Below are 16,614 nucleotides of genomic sequence, written 5' to 3'. Positions count from 1 at the left end.
CCCTGGGTGCATTTAACAGCCAAGGTCGGGGCTCTGTTCCCACAATGGATGCCTGGAATATTCATGTTTTCCATATCCCTGTGTGGGAGCCAAAACCAGCTTCCAAGAGCCAATCGAGTTGAGTCTGAAGGGAGAGGCGAAGATTTCCCTCCCTGGAATTGGATTAATAGACCTTCTGTAAGTCAAGGACCCAGCTTGAAGGCTTTTCTCTACTCTCCTGGCTCGGGGCTGAGCCTGGTTCCCTCCCCGTCCCACCTCCCCTCTTCCTTCTCCTTTCTCCTCCTCTTTCTGATAATTTACCCACAGACAAGCTGTGATGCTGAGGAAAGAGTCAGCCCTGGTTCAGATCTGGGTTCTGCAGCTCACAAGCTGTGTGATTCAGGGCAGATCACTGCCCTTCTGAGAGTCTCTTCCCTTAACTTTAAAATGGGAGGATAATACCTACCTCATGGGCTGTTTGTGGGGTCAATGAAATCACAAGTGTCTATGTTCCAGGCCCATAAAAACCACTGGGTCTAAATCCTGGAAAATAATTACAAAAAGAAAGAGAAGAAATCCTTTTGTCGTGGAGAGGCCATACAGAGTGGGATAAAGTTATTTAATGTCTCTGAGTCTTGGTTTTCTGTCCTAGAAAATGAAAGTCACGATGGAAACTATTATACCTCAAAGAGCTATTGTGAGGATTCAATGATGTAATGGGTGCCCTTAGCACATAGTAAGCGGCCATTAAATGATTAAATGATCGGTTGTTACCACTATTTTTGTGGAGGAGTATTTGTCTTGCAGGAACACGAGGAATGATGACAAGAGGTCCCCATACACAGACAATGGTAAAGCTCGAGGCTACACTTCAGCTGGCAGGGGTGGTGGGGGTCAGGGGTGGTGGGGGTCAGGGTACAGGCTCTGGAGAGTGAAACATTAGAGGAGAAATATAGTATGACCAGGAGCATGGCCCAGGCAAGAGTAAGCGCCTGAACACCAAGGAGAAAGAACAATCCCTAAATGACATCACTAAATGATCCAGAGCCTTTATACCTTGAATTTTATCTGTCCCAGCAGCCTTAGAACTGCACTGGTCTGAACATGTCTGTTTAATGGGTCTGCCTTCCACCTCAGATTGGTTGTTTCTTGAGGGCAAGAGCCATGTCATACTTGGTTCTGTATCAGGTATGAGCATGTCACCAAGACTAGTTCAGGGACTTGGCTTTTGATCCAAGGAGTCAAAGGAAAGACAGCCCTGGGACTTTTCCTGAAACTTTTTAAAAGGGTTATTTAGCTGGCATAAGTTAGGAGCCACTAGAGGCCATCTTGGTCACCACACAGGGAAAGCCGGCCTGAGAGTCTGTCAACCCAGAGGAAAGCAGAACTGAGAGAGCGAGAGATACCCAATGACACATTTTAACAGTTGGGTCCAGCCATTCCTGAATCCAGAACTGACACGCTGAATTGTGTGAGTTATTTCTTAAGTTAGATTTTTCTTAAGTTGGGTTTCGTTCTTTTAGAACCCAAAGAGCCTAGATTAACATGCCACCCCCCACCAACCTTTATTTAAAAAAAATAAGTCTTAATTATTAGATGACACCTATGAAAATGACCCTTAACCCAGTATAAGTGGGTGATATCATAGGAAGGACGCCTAGGAAGGGAGAAAGGAGCCTGGGTTCTGGGAAGTCTCTGCCCGAGACCTAGAGGAAAGGTACAAGATTTTCCCTTAACTCTGGAGCAGGCACACCTGGGATTCAGTCCTGCTTCTACCTTGGAGGGACCCTGGTTCTCTCACCTGTAAAATGAGGAGACAAACATTATTGTGAACATTCATTCAGAGAATGTGTGAGAATCGGGGTTTCTTCTGCTTGGTGAATATTCACGTCTCTTACCCCACTGCTCCTAAAACAGTGTCAGCAAGCCAGGCTGTCCTCACAAGCCAGGAGGGACAGGCCTGTGCACTTGCTTTACCTTCTTCCTTTCCCCACTATTCCTGATGCCACTGCAAGTCTCCACCCCAGAAATCTGGGCCCTCAAGCCTGGCCTGGAGCAAGCCCAAATTGGTCAGCCTGGCCTGGCCTCTACTAGAAACTTGCAGGCCCTTATCTCGACCGTGACTAAATTTGGATCTCAAACTCAGACAATCAGCCTGGGAATTCCTGACGAATTCCAGCAAGGGCCAGCCGTTCTCCGTGGTTTTTGCAGAGAAGGGAGATAATTTTTCCAAGTAACAAGTTTACATTAACAGTAATAACCGGTCATTATAGAAAATTTGGAAAACACAGGGGAAAACGTCACCAGTAACACCATCACCCAGCCCCAGCCCCAGGCGCTGTTTTGCTTGTTTTCTGTTGGTCGTTTCAATGCACGGTCAGGTTTTTGGCTGTTGGTTTTTCTTTTCCTTCCTTTTCACATCCATGAGATCAGAGTGTATGGAGTTTCCTATCTTCATGTTCCCACCATATTTTAACATAAAGATATTCCTGTGTCATGAACTCTGCTGAGTGCACGTCACTCGCGTGTCTCAATAATGCTCACACCCATCCTAACATCAGCTCTCGTTCTTCTGGCTTTGCAGATGAGGAAACTGAGGCTCAAAGAAGTTTAGTTTCTCGCCGGCGTCGTGGTGGGGCCCAGGCTGTCTGGCTTCACAGCCCATGCTATTAACCAGGTCTCTCTCTGTATCACCGTTTACTGAGCCTTTCTTAGAGAGATGCCTGTTGTTTTCGCCTGCCCAGCACTCTTTCATTGCTCTAATTTCTCCTGAGGACTGTCATTCCCCACTTTCAGTTCCACTAGGGAAGCTATTGGGTGGAGCTTCCTTAGTGGAGCTAAGGGAGAGCACGTCCTTGGGTCTGACCAATCAGAGCCCCCTATCTCTCTGGCCTCCGTGACTGGTTCAGGATAGGGCACGCGATCCAGGTTGGTCCACACAGGGATTGCTGAATGGCAGGATGTAACATGGGCCCGCAGCTGGATGTCTTGAGAACCTGCCTGGGAATGACGCTGGAACAAAGGAGGGCAGAGGGAGAGGGGGAGAGACCAAGTCCTGTTACAGCATTTCAAATTCTGGGTCCAGTTGCACCTGAAGTGGGTTCTTGGGTTCTGCTACTGGACTTCTGATTCCTGAGCTTTTTAATCCCCTTAAGCCAGTGCGAGTTGGGTTTCTGTCACTTATAACCAAGAGTTCTGGCAAGAACACCCTGGTTGTTGGACATGAGGGTTGCTTATAGTTTTTCTTACCGAAAGGCAAAATAATGCTGCAATGAACATCATTACATAGAGCTTACCCTTTGATTAGAATTAGAATTATTTGATTAGAATTATTTCCTCGTCATATTTTCACAGTAGTTACTTGGCAAAAGGATCAAACATTGTCAGGGCTCTATAGACATTCTGCAAATTGTTTCCTTAAGGTTGGCAATGATTTGTATCCCTCACCTCCACTCTCCAACTGTGTATATAATTGTGATTTTAAAAAATGAGCTTTGAAGAGACTTTCTTTCTTACCAAGCCAAAGTTGTATTTGTTTTCAAACAGGAAAATTATGTAATATAAAACAGATAAAAACAGACAAAACTCAAAACACACAACACATAAAAGCACAACACACAAGACCAGTGCAAACCCTTCCCAACCCATTTGCCCCAAGTTTCAAAACCTTTATTACAGATCCCCAAAGATTAGACTGTATTGGAGAGGTCACAGTATTGAATCAGAAAAGTAAGAAAAGTAAGAGACATTTTTAAAAAGGTCTGTACACAGGTAGTGAGGGGTGGGGGACAGATACTTCATCAGTCCATCAAAAACATAATGCAGAAGGATTTCAGTGATTATCACAATTTCTCGAACACTACAATGTATGCTAGTCCCCTGCCCACTTTTGAAAGTTGCTTTTAAAAAGGATAAAAAGTGCACAGACACTTTCATAAGGCACAGACATTGTTGCACAAGTCATTTCAGTAGGGACTTGGAAAAGATAGTGAGACAAATACCGAGAAATGCCAGGTGACCATGTGTCCCTGAGCCAGTGTCCCTTTGCTGGAACTGCGGCAGAGATGGGATCTAGCAGTGGTAGGTTTCTGCCTCTCAGTCTCCAAGACTTTGCATAATCCCCTTCTCAACCGGAACTTGCTGGGGATTCTCCAGGGACTTGGGAATTGATTTCCAGCCTGAAAGTAGTAGGTAGCTCTCGCCCCACATCTTTCTGGGAGGACCTGAGAATTGTCATCAATTGGTGGGGACTTTGGGGATTTTGCCCAAGGCTGTTTGGCAGCAGCTCACCTACTGCGAGGTGCCTGGCATTTCTAATGCACAGCAGGCTTTTCGAAGCATGCAGGACACTCTGGGTCTGGAAAGCAGTCATTGGGCCCTCACCAAGACACATGCCCTTGGAGCAACAGAATGGCCAAGAAGGGCCAGTGGATTCTGCCCCTACTGTCTCATTACCCTCTCATTGTCTCTCCATCTGAAGTCAGACCTAGGGCCCTCTCCTCTCAGCATCCCACACCTGGTAGGCACTCAGCAGACGTTTGCTGAATGACTGTGTGCATGTGTTTTATCAGACCTCTGAACACTTATAACTGGATTTCTGATTTATTCAGCAAATCTTTAATGAGTACCTACTACGTAGAACACAGAACCCGACACAAGAGGGATCATATCAAAGTTTACAAATCTGTCCATCTCCTGCTCTGGACCACGAGCTCCCTGAGGGCTGCGTCATTAGTCCCAGTTCCCAAACCTGTGTCCAGAACACAGGCCATGCTGAGTAGTGGGTGTTCAATGGCTGAAAAAGTAATGCTGTATTTAGGGAAGCAGCTGTCCCGGGGAAACTAAATCCCAGAAGATTCCCAGTTCTAGGAGTGGACTAGGAAAAGGAGCTTGTTTTGATTTGGAATAAGCACAATTTTTTTGACGATTCAAAAGGAACATGTACAACATGGGGCCTCCCCTGCCCCCCTTCCCCCGTCCCAGCCCTGGGGGCCCTGCTTGAGGGGGAGGTGGTCACGAGGCCCAGGAAGATGGTGGGACAAGGTCTCCGGCCCCTCCCTGAAGCTGTCCCACATGGGTGCCCCCGGGGAACAGGAGGCCCTTGGTTTGGACACAAGCTCTCACATAGCTCAGCTCCACGGGGATGAGGTGGGTGGGGGGCAGATGAGACTAAAAGGAAGGACACTTGTCCTTCCAGCGTGTGGGTGGCACAGGGGCCCCAGCCTGGGGCTGGGACCCTCCACACAGGCACAGGTGCCCAGTCTCTTTCCAGGTGCAGCTCAAATGAGTGTCAAGGAATAAAAGTCAGGCAAGCTCAGGCTTTCTGGAACTCAGGCCACGCAGTGAAGAGCACTCACGCTCTTCACACTCCTGGGTTTGAATCCTAGCCTGCCAATTCCTGCTCTGGGATCCTACGACATTTCACTCTCAGGACCTCAGTTCTCTTGCCTGCCTAATGGAGATAAAACCACATTTCATGGATTCTAAGCAACAGTTTTTTTTCACATTTCGACATCTCTGATTGGAATGAATTATATAGTTATGGCATCTGACAGTTAAAATTGGCAGTGTTCTTTCCTTAACGGTACACCAAATATCGGTGGTGTCTTAGACATGACTCCATGTGGTAATAAGACCTGCTCCCAGGATCAATGTGTGGAGACAGCTCCCTAGCCCAGTGCCGGGGCACACAGTGTGGGAAATGAAAGAGTGGTTCCCTTTCCGATTCCCCCTGCCCCGGACTCGCGACAGAACATAGAAGGCCATGTGAGCGGCTCCAATGCAGCACTGAGTAAGTCAGTTTACAGCATCAGGAAATGTCTGGTTTTTAGGAGATAAACACCCCCTTAATTCCTCTTTGACACAGGGAGGCTATTTATAGCAGCTGCAGAGCAAGTCGAACAGGCCACCAGCTCCTTTTGTCCAGGTAACAGGTCACTGGGAGCATGGTCTGGTCCACCCTGGGTCCAGGCCCTTAGCCACTGGTTTCCTGGTGCTGTCTGTACACTACCCAGGCTGGACGCCAAGGGGGCAGTCAGGAAGGGCCAGTGGCAGGAGAGAGGAGCTGGCTCTCCCAGGCCACTGAGACGACCAGAGCTTGTTGTGACTGGCTCAGGCCAGTCAGGGGGACTTGCCTGGGGAACCACAGTCCTGGGGGGCGACAAATCCTTACACAGGGCCTCTGCCCACATCCAGCACATGGGGAAATGGAAGGATCCCACTGACCAAATTCAGCGAGGTATCAAGTGCTTGCCTAGATTCTCAAACTCTTATCTTGGCAGATGCTGGGGTTCCAGGAACTCCCCTCAAAGATTCTACTGCAAAATTAAAATGTGGGCATGTTTCCCAAATTCACTAGGGAAAAGAACCAACTAGGGTTTCTTGCAGGGGCAAGAGTAGGGGTTCTAAAGTTGAGATCAGAAAACTGACCACTTCCAGACAGAGAAGCAGCAAGTAGTTTAAGACCTGGGGCATCACAAGGGCACAACTGGCTGGTCTCATGGGACTTGATCTGACGAGGGCTCGGCCCGGCTGGGCTCTGGGCCCCAGACACCCTGCAAACATTCATTATATGAATTCATAAACCCTGAATGTTCTCCTTTGCCTGTCTCTCTCAGCAGATGAACAGATTAGGAATTGTAATAAAAATGACACCTGCTCTTTGCAAGCTGTCTCAGGCCTTTTAGAGTATTGTGGTGGTCCCCCCGAGAGCTCTGGAAGGGGCAGGTGCTAGGCTTCCTTTTGGATAGACTGGGAATGGAGAAACAGAGAAGTCCCCCCTGCCCAGGGACTTCCCTAAAGGCACAGCACAAGACAGGGCAGATGTGGGTACCAGAACTGGGGCAAGAAAGGAGGAGCAGGTGAGGGTCTGGGAGTCTGCAGAGATGGGCCTAGGCAGGGGAAGGTGTGGGGGTAGGGTCAGGGTCCCATGAAATGTCTAGCAAATAGCCCTGGGAAGGGGGAAAGTCCCTGTGTCGGCATTTTCAGTTCATGTCTGTTATTTGTTAACCTCCTAATGATCAGTTAACATCTTACTAATCAGCAGGGGAAGATAAGCTTAGAATCAGAGGAAAGATGGGTTGCAAAGCTCTGGTTCCTCCTAGTTTGCCCACAGGTTGCCCTGAGGACGCTCACACGCCCGGTGTTACAACAGGAGTTGTCTGCGCCTTGCCTTGCGGTGGCCTTTGCAGCTCCAGGGAAGTGACCTCCCTCTAGGCTTCCTTCCCTCACCCAGGAAAAGAGAACCCGTGGTTAGTCTCCTTGGACATGGTAGGTATAGATTAAAAGCATCTAAGGACAGAGTCAAGTGCAGTGTGCTTATTATTAGGCTGTCTGGGGGGTGAAGGGGTGAAAAGGCTTCTGGGACGACACTGCCCAGAGCTCTCTGCTGGCTGCAGCACCCATCAACACTCTCCAGGACAGAGTTAAAAACCAAAGAGGCAAATTGTTCTTTTATGTTCTCCTCCCACCTACCCCAAGGAGTTGCTGCTTTGGAGCTGTAAACAATGAGCTATTTTTTTCTCCTCTTAAAAAATCTGACTGTTTTTTCTATACCTCCCCAGGGAGTTCTGTTTAGATGCAGGCTTCATACATTCAAAACCAGCTGACATCACAGCCCCAGAAAGTGAACAATTTCTAGTCATGCTGGGCTCCGGATCGCATATTCCTTAAGTGTTAAATAACCTCCTAGAGCCAGGATCCCTGGATAAATACCGATGCATTCTCTCTCTTTCTGTCACACATGCCCTCTCCCTTCTTGGTTCCCCTCCCTCCCCTCCCTCTTCTCTCTCACACACACAAACACAAACAACTCAACCCACCCCCAGCAAAAAGCATTGCACAGAGGACGCTCTTTCCCAGCCAAGGGGTCACCGAGGATGGGCAGTCTGCCAAGCAGTTCCTGAGCTTGCTCTTAGGACAGCCTTTTGGGGGCAAGGGCTTTTGAGCCAGAAGCAATCCGCGCTGGGATCAGCCCCCAGGGGGCCTTGTTTCCATGACTGTCACGCCTTGCCCACCACTGGAGAGTGGCAGATGAGATGGCTGCTGCCCTTGGACTCTCTGGTGGCTACGGTGGTTGCCGAGCCCAGGTTGGTTTCAGAAAGGTGACCTTGATCTGGCCGGGGCCCATCAGTGGGCCAGGCTATGGCCTATAGATCTTAATGACATCTTTGATGGGCCGCCGGCAGATGGGGCAGCAGGCCCGGGCCTGCCTCTTGAGCCGCAGGCCACAGCTGTGGCACAGGCACATATGTCCACACGTGTAGATGACTGTGTCCACTTCTCCATCGAAGCACACTGTGCACTCACCGTTCTTGCTGCCTGCCGGCTCCGGTGGGGAAAACATGGGGGACACCGGGGGGCTCAGTGGGGAGCTGGGGGCCGTCACTGTAGAAAGGAAGAACAGGACCAGCCCTGAATAAGTGGTTCTCAGGTGAGCTCTGCTGGGGCACCCCAAGACAGAGCGTCCATGGTAGAACCGTGGGGAAACAACTTTGGGAGACACCGATTTTGAATTTTCTTCTGGGTTTTGCCCTTTTTGCTACCCTCCTACCCCAAGCATCAAGCACCATTTTCGCCCTTTGGGATGCCATATCTAGATGTTTCTCCTCCCTCCAAATGAATGCACAGCTGAGGAAGGAGAGGACTCAGCAGGGAAAGGAGGCCACTCTGCATAGGCCTGGGAAGGCACTGACACAGCCAAAGGAGCCAGGCCAGCTGTCAGTCCCTGCCCACCCAGGGTTTGCATTTCCTTACCCAGGGATGACTCGGAGGCTGAAGACGACTGGTTGACACTGAAGGCCATATCAGAATCGCTGTCATCCTGGGAGCCGCTGAGGGACCCTGATGGTGATGTGGTCGCAGGGCTGGACTGCAGGGTGCCTGAGACCAAAGAGACTCCATCAGGGGCAGTGGGAGGTGAGCGCTGCTCTGCTAGCCCCTGGCTCTCCCGTGTCGCACGTCAGACTCCCTGTCTGTCCCATGAGAGGATAAGAGCCAGGGAATCACAGGGCTCTGCTAAGGACTGATGGAATCGTACATGCGTGGTGGACAGCTGTTCTTGGCCTGCCCAGCCTCCATCCCCATGTATTTCGGAAACAGAACTAGGGTTTTGTTTTGGAACACTGCTTCTCCCTCATTCACACCATCCAGGCCAGGCCAATGACTTCCACCCTGTGGCCTCAATGGTGATTCGGGGAAGGCCACCACGTGACCCGATGAAGGCCAGCCAGGCCTTCACTAGAGCTTTCGCTCAAACTGGGGGGAAAGACGGGGCTCATTCCCTTGGGAGGTGAGCCCAACACTGTAGGGCCTGCCTGAGAGTGAAACCAACACAGAGGAAAGTGAGCTTCGACATGGAAAGAGATGGGATCCTGATGACATTCTTCCCACACGTAGATCTAACCATTACTGCTGTTATCGTCACTACATATTAAACATGCTGGAGGTGGCAGGCACCTGCTGAAAGCACTGTGTGCACCGCATCATTTCGGCCTCAGGTAATTACTGCGGTAGGTAATTACTCCTTTTCTACACAGAAGGAAACTGAGGCTCAGAGGAGATCTGTGATTTGCCCAACGTCTTCACAGCTGATCCGCTGTGTGACTGGGACAGTCGTTTCCTCTCTCTGTGCTTCGTTACCTGGAGATGGGATCCTGGTAACGGTCTCATAGGGTCATCAGGACAAAACTGAAGGAGGTAACGTGAAACGTTCATCGTTTCTGTCGTCACTCGGACTTTACTTCCTGAACCATGCAAATGGCGCTGTGCTCTCTGGCCACCTTCCCCGACCACCACACCCTTCCCACCAAGCGGGAGAACAGCCCCGGTGCCCTGTGAAACATCTCCCAGTGCAGCTCTCATTGGGGGGTCTGTGTCCTGCCCCTCCCCGGCCCCGTCCTGCAGCCCTGGGCCTGGCCCACGGCCGGTGGGCTGCGTGATCATTCGTGGCACGAATGAAGGCAGGTGCATCTCAAGATAAGATGGCTCAAGCCTCCATTCCATTTTCTGTGCACGGTGTTCTCCTTCTTTCCTCGTTTAAGTGTAGCTGTAGGTACTTTTTCTTACACTTAATATGTATGACATGTAAAAAAAAATAGTAACACTGAAAACAAAAATTGCACCCACCCTTCACCGACTGCCTAAATAAAGCCTGCCAGGTCCTGACACCCCGGGTACTAGGGCCGTGTGGCCAAAGAGTGGTCCAGGGAGCTGCCACCTGGGTATCCCCGGGGCACGCGCTGAAAAGGCACCATCTCAGGGGCCACCCCCACTGAACAGGAAAGTCCAGGTGGAGGCGGGGGGTTGCGATGCGCGCTCAAGTTTGGAAAACGCTGGCCGGGTTTCAGCGCGGGCTCCCGGGGCGGGCCCCGCGCACGGGCACGCGCACGCGCACGGGCACGCGCACGCGCAGGGCACGCGCACGGGCTCCGCGCACGCGCGGTCTGGGGACTCACCGAGGAGGCGCAGCTGGCCGGCGGCGCCGCCGCGCACGGCGAAGAAGGCCCAGAGCGCCTGCGTGGTGTCGACGCACAGCAGGCGGCCGCGCGAGCGCCCGTTGACGCCCAGGAGCACGTCGCCGCCGGGCCGCAGCGTGAAGCTGAGTGCGTCCCCGCCGCTCGGCACGGGCCCGGCGCGGGCCACCACCCAGTACTCTTTGCGGTCGAGCAGCGCGTCGGGGTCGGCGGGCAGCTCGGCCGGCCGGAGCCCGCCCGGGTCGCACGACGTGATGCCGAAGGCCAGCGCGCCGGGCGCCGCCAGCCCCGGGCGGCCCACTTCCACGAAGAGGCTCTCGCCAGGCCGCAGGGGGCGCTCGGAGAAGACCAGCGTGCGGCCGCCGTCGGGCCGCGGCGCGCAGGCCACCTTGCGGTCGGTCGACAGGCTCACGTCGGGCCCGCGCGTGGCGTGGAAGCGCAGGTCGGCCTCGAGCAGCGCGGGCGAGGACGCAGGCCGGGGGCGCTCGCGGGGCCCGCACGGGATGGCGGAGACCGAGGCGTCGGCGGGGGGCGGGCCCGGCGCGCGGCCCAGCGCCAGGTGGCCCAGCTTGGCCACCACCTGGTTGTTCTCCAGCTCGTTGTTGTCGAAGTTGGCCGCGTCGAGGCTGCTGGGCGGCGGGCAGGCGCTGAAGCGGGCCTGGCTGAGCCGCGCGGGCGGCAGCGTGTCGGCGAAGGCGCTCTCTGCCGGGACAGGGGGGCGGGGGGGCGGTGAGGGCGCGGCCGGCCCGGAACCTGCCCCGCGCCCCGCGTCCCCGCCGCGTCCCCGCTGCTTCGCCCCGCACGGGACCTCCCCGCGCCCCAGGCGGCCGCCGCCCCCGCCCCCGCCGCTCCCCGTCCTGTTTCCGGTTCTGTCGCGAAGGTAGTGAAGAACCACAGCGCACATAACCGGATTAAGCAGAACCCTCAGTTTCCCAAACACACTCATCCGTGGGCCGGGCGGGTGAGGCCCCTCCTGCCGCCCTCCTGCCATCCCCGCTTCCGTGTCCCTCCGCTTCTTCTCTCCTGCCCTTTTTCCCTCCCTTCTTCCCTCTTTCTCGGTCCTTTCCTCCTCCCTCCTGCCTTCCCTCAGAGGTGCTAATGTTTTTGAAAATGTAAAGGGCCTTTGCAAACCTTCGTTTGCCTCCCCAACCAGAACACAAAGCTCCCAGGAAAAGAGCGGACACTTGTGCCCTCTTGGTGGCCTTATGTAACGAGCACTATTTTAAGCTCCTTTCACGGGTTCTTTAGTCCTCACGCAGCCCGGGAGGTGTGTGTGGTTATAACCTGCCGTTTAGCAAATAAGGGTGCTGAGGCACCGAGGCGACCGTGACCGAGGTCCCGCGGCAACTAAGTGGCAGCGCCGGGACGAGCAGCTGTAGGCCCCGGAGTCCCGACGCCCCACGTGCCGACTTGGAAAGGGCAGCAGAGGGCACAGTGCCCGGGAGGGACCCACTGCGTGGACACGACTTCTATACGACAGGGCCTCACTCTGGAAACAAGAAACTAACGCAGTTGTTGAAAAAGTCACAGTTGTGAAAATATTTTTTCAATTTTCAGTGATACGAAAAAAATGTTGTTGATACTACATGTTAAGTAAAACAGCAAAACAGAAGTAGTATGTATCATTCCGGTAACTTGGGGCGATGCCTAGTTAATTGTCTCCCCAGCTAGAAGGTGAGTCCCGGGAGGGCAGGGTCTGTGCCAGTACGTTCATCACGTCCTCCGGGATTAGCAGAGGGCTTGGCAAATAGTCCTCATTATTATGTAGTTTGTTGGATGGAGAATGAAGGAAGGAGGTCTCTAGCAGAGACTGCCACTCGTAAGAAATCGGAAAGAAAAGAAACAATCACTAAAGTATTTTGAAGTTTTTTTTTTAAGTGATAAAAATATTCTTGTTAACCCTAGTAAGTAAACAAAGCAAGAGAATGTGTTTCTCAAACTTTTAAAACCAGATCCCTCTAGCTAAGATTTTGTTAAGTGTTACTATTCTGTAATTTATATCATGGAATAAAATATTTCTTCCCCTTCAGTTTTCCAAATATAAAATTACGTCATAATAACAAACATGCTTTTTCAAAAAGCCTGCCCTAGGCCCTGGTGACAGCCTGATACGTTACTCCGCACCCTCACCCCCTCCATACAGGGCACACTTTGTAAACTGGCCTTCCAGGTTCTGACCCTGGCTCACAGGCCTGTTTGGTTGGTCTCCTGCTGTTTTTTCTTTATCTATTTTGAAAAGGAAACCTATGCAAATAATGCCGCTTATCCAGATTCAACAATTATCAATTCATGGCCAATCCTTTCATTGAAACCTCCACCAACTCTCCCTCCTATATTTTGAAGCAAATCCTAGACATGCCACTTCATCTGAAAATCATTTTAGTGAGTCTCTAAAAATTAAGGCCTTAACTGTCATGTATGTGAGAATACGCTTTCCTCCAAGTTTATTTGAGTAAATATCCAAATAAAGTTCACTTGTCATTGGTCTCTTTTAAGCTGTAGGTTGTCTCATTACCTCTTTTCCCCACTTCCATTTGTTTGTTGAATAAACCACCACTTGGTCTTTAAAAAATTTTTTGAATTAGTCGCCAATACTTATGCATCAGGAAATTTAACTTAAACTGGATTTATAGCCTCTCTTGGTAAATCAGGAGGCCTGAATTTTGGCATGGCAACCACCAGTTAAAGCTTGCCCTTTTGTTGAAGATACCTGCTCTCCCTCCCCATGGCCTGAGCTGGCCCTCTTCACCCATCTCAGCCACTTGCTGGGACCCTGTGGGCATCTGAGTGTGTATGTCTTGCCTTAGAGGATGTTTGCCCATAACCTGAGGGAAGACGTGGTATTTTCCATGGTGAAAAATCTGAACAGTGGCTGCCTGGTGGGGACAAAGGCTGACTCAGAAGTGGGAGCTTTCTGGGGTTCTGGACAGGTGTATAAAACTGCCAAAATTCAAACCTGAGGTCAGTGCATTCATAGCAGGTAAATGACATGGAAAGCTGTATCCCTGAGAAACCTGCTGTCCTGTCACAAGCCCAGAAATCAAGGCTGGGTTGGCTCAAGGGCAACCTGTGAGTTCAAGAGCTAATAAGGTCACAAAGCAGGTCGGGTTGCCAGAGGGTGGGGAGTAGGAGAGAAAGGGGGTTCACAGCTTACTGGGTCTGGGTTTCCCCATGGGGTGACTAAAATATTTTGGAACTAGACAGAGGTGGTGGTTGCCAACTGAATGTCACTGAATTGCATACTTTAAAATGGTTACTTTTATGGGAATTATGCCTCAATACAGAAAACGTTTTAAAAAAAAGTCTCAAGATAATTGCAGCAGACTCCTATTCCCATGAGTTTCCCCACCAGGATTTCAGCCTTAGTGGCTGTCTCTGTTAGCGCCAGGGCCACACTTGTCTGCCTGCCTCCCCGGTGGACCTTGAGCCCCTTAACAGTGGGCCTGGATCTGATACATATCCATACTCAGTGCCTGACAGTGTAGATACTCAAGGATAAAGGCATAAGCTTGACTGCTGAGGGAGGGAGTGGAGGTGGGAGTAAATGAATGAGTGAGCAAATGAATTAATACATGAATGAACAAGTGTGTGAATGAGCAAATAGACAAGGGAGTGAAGGAATGAGCAAAGGAATGGATGAAAGAATGAGTGAGCAAGTAACTGAGTGAAGGAGTAAATGAATGAATCTGGGCCAGACCATGGACCCTGGACCCAACCAGGGTCCATGTGGGTTCCAATCAGGCTTTGGATTAGCAGTGCAAGTCAGCTAACCAATTCGTGCCTCAGTTTTCTCATCTATAAAATGGGGTGGCGAGTTGTGAGAAATAAATGAGTTAAAATGTATCAAATGCTTAGAACAACACCCGACAAAGTGAGCACTCCGCATTTGTATGAAAGAAATATACACCCATGCACACAGAGAACCACTGCCTGGTCCTCAGGGCGACGCCCCGCCCCTTTGTAGCGGAATCCACGACCTACCGAGGAGCTGCACCTCGTCGGTGATGCCATAGACGTCGATGAGTGCCCAGAGTGGGCCACCCACGGCCACGCCGCAGTGGAAGAGCACGGGCTCACCGTCGTTGACACTGTAGAAGACGCGGCCATGGCGATCCGCCCAGTAGGCCAGCACCGTGTCGCGCAGCGCCAGGTTCTCAGGTAGCGCCTTGGCCCAGTAGCCGGGCCGTGTGACCAGGTCGGGGCAGGCGTACTTGGGGATGTCCTGGGCGCTCATGAGCGACGGGTCATGCGCCGTGAAGCCAAAGCGCAGCGCACCGCTCCACCCGGGACGCACCGCCACCAAGCGCAGCCGCACCTGCTCGTACAGCCGGATGGGCCGCTGCGTGAACGTGACCCCGTTGCAGAAGCTGTTGCGCCGCGTGGCACGTCGCGAGTGGCCGTCCAGCCGTACGTTCTTGCCCTTGGCCTGAGCGTGGAAGCGCGGCGCTTCGCCCAGGATCGGGCGCCGCTCGGGGCCGGGTCCGCAGCACGGCCTCGTGGCCAGGAGGCGCGCCTGCGGGCTCGAGTCTGCAGGAAGAGACAAGCAGGAGGATTAGGGCCCCCAGGAACTCTGCGGTCTCGATTCGTCTTTTAATAATCATTTCTATTTTACATTCCATTTTAATTAGTCCCATAATTGATAAACTTGAGAAGATTCCAGGCACTGAAATTAGCCCAATGCTGCTACCGTGAAGTCACTGTATCCACTTCACAGATGCGCAAACTGAGGCCGTGTGTGGTGAAGCACTGTTCAGAGCTGTTTCACTCCCAGACATACCAATACAGCCAAGCTTGTTACAACAACCAGGCTAGGTTCAACGGACTTCTCCACCCCTATCAAATCCTTCCAAACCTTCTTCCAAGGGCCACTTTGCGCTGCAGAGTCCATCCAAAGGCAACAGGGGCCTTGGATTTTGGGGGAAGAGTGGGTGTCTTTGGCTGCTTTTCTCTGTGCAATTTTTGTTCAAAAGCAAGGCAGAAAAAGCAATAGAAAGAATGCAGTTTCGGGATCCCCTGACAATAGAATAGAATGAAAGGCAATAGCAAGAGTGCAGCTTGGAAGTCCAGCTCTCCCGTCCTTCCTGGCTGGGTGACATGCAGGAGACCATGTCACTCTTCTAGCCCATTTCCTTGCCTGGAAAATGGCGACATTACTTAACTCACATATCTGCTAAAAGATCATGTGGATGAAATTTCTGGAATACTGCCTGGCACAAGAATGTGCTTAATAGGTAACTAATAATATGATCATAATACTGAGGTTCCAAACAGACTCAAGCTAGAATTCTGTGACTTTCCCTCTCCTGTACCCACAGAAAATAAAGGCATTCTTTATAAGCAAGGTGACTTTTCTAGAACATATACCTTTCAGGATTCATTTCTAAGGGAAGTTTGCCCAGAAGGATCTAGAGAATTTTGTGATAGCCTATTTTCAAAGGATTTGGCTGCTGGCCATGAACCCAGGCAGCCTAGTACTGGAGTGAAGTCTTCATCCTTCCCACCTTCCCTCCTCTGTCCCAGGGGCAGTTCTTGGGGGCCTCTGGCCACCAGGGAGGTGGCAGTGTGGGTAATGACTGCAATCTATCCAGCCAAGTACAGTTTTCATAGCAAGCGCTCATTAATTGCAGGCAACCCTGGCATACAATGGCTGTAGTCATGGGAGAAGAATGGAGACCCTAGGGAATGACAGGCCACTGCAGGGACCACTCCTCCCATGCCTAGCCATGGGGTTCACTGTGCTCTGGGCACATCTAGAGGTTCAATTAATACTGAGGCTAATGGGAGCAAGGACAAGAGAAAATAAAGAGGGAGAGGCAATGACAAGGCAGGCACACCATGGCTTCCCCTCCCCAGGCCCGAGGGGAAGGCCCCAGTCACTGAGAGAGGAAACCATGTAGAAAAGCTGGGAGGCCTCTCTACAAACAGAAGCCACTGACCCACAGAAGACAAAATACATGGAATAAAGCCAAGGTCCCACATAACGACTTGAGTCATTCATCTATCATCACATGTTTAGTGTGCACCAAGTATGTGCCAGGCACCACACTAGGCACTGGAAATACAGCAGTCACCAAGACATAGGGTGCCCACTGTGATGGTGCTGACATTCCAGACCACCTTAGGCCTGAGTGACTGGAAGAGGCCCCAGATTCAACAGGGGCTG

General features: G+C 51.6%; 1 protein-coding gene across 2 annotated transcripts in view; it reads right to left on the bottom strand.

Moving 5' to 3' along the window:
* Window positions 1-452: 452 nt before the first annotated feature.
* The window catches only part of NEURL1B (neuralized E3 ubiquitin protein ligase 1B), a 32,877-nt gene continuing 16,715 nt past the window's right edge, over window positions 453-16,614 (bottom strand). The window contains exons 2-6 of one of the 2 annotated variants that reach the window (XM_081035959.1): window positions 14,433-14,978; window positions 10,434-11,153; window positions 8,734-8,859; window positions 8,287-8,364; window positions 453-522 (exon numbers count right to left, since the gene is read on the bottom strand). In XM_081035959.1, the coding sequence (XP_080892085.1) occupies window positions 485-522; window positions 8,287-8,364; window positions 8,734-8,859; window positions 10,434-11,153; window positions 14,433-14,978 (1,508 nt within the window). In that variant the 3' untranslated portion in view covers window positions 453-484. Of the gene's footprint in view, window positions 523-3,496; window positions 8,365-8,733; window positions 8,860-10,433; window positions 11,154-14,432; window positions 14,979-16,614 lie in introns of those variants that run through there. The other variant, XM_081035958.1, reaches the window with a different exon arrangement.

Source organism: Rhinolophus hipposideros (assembly GCF_964194185.1).
Source record: "Rhinolophus hipposideros genome assembly, chromosome: 23".
Taxonomy (NCBI): Eukaryota; Metazoa; Chordata; class Mammalia; order Chiroptera; family Rhinolophidae; genus Rhinolophus; species Rhinolophus hipposideros.
The sequence above is the reverse complement of the archived record's forward strand: the minus strand, read 5'-3'. Positions and strand labels throughout refer to the sequence as shown.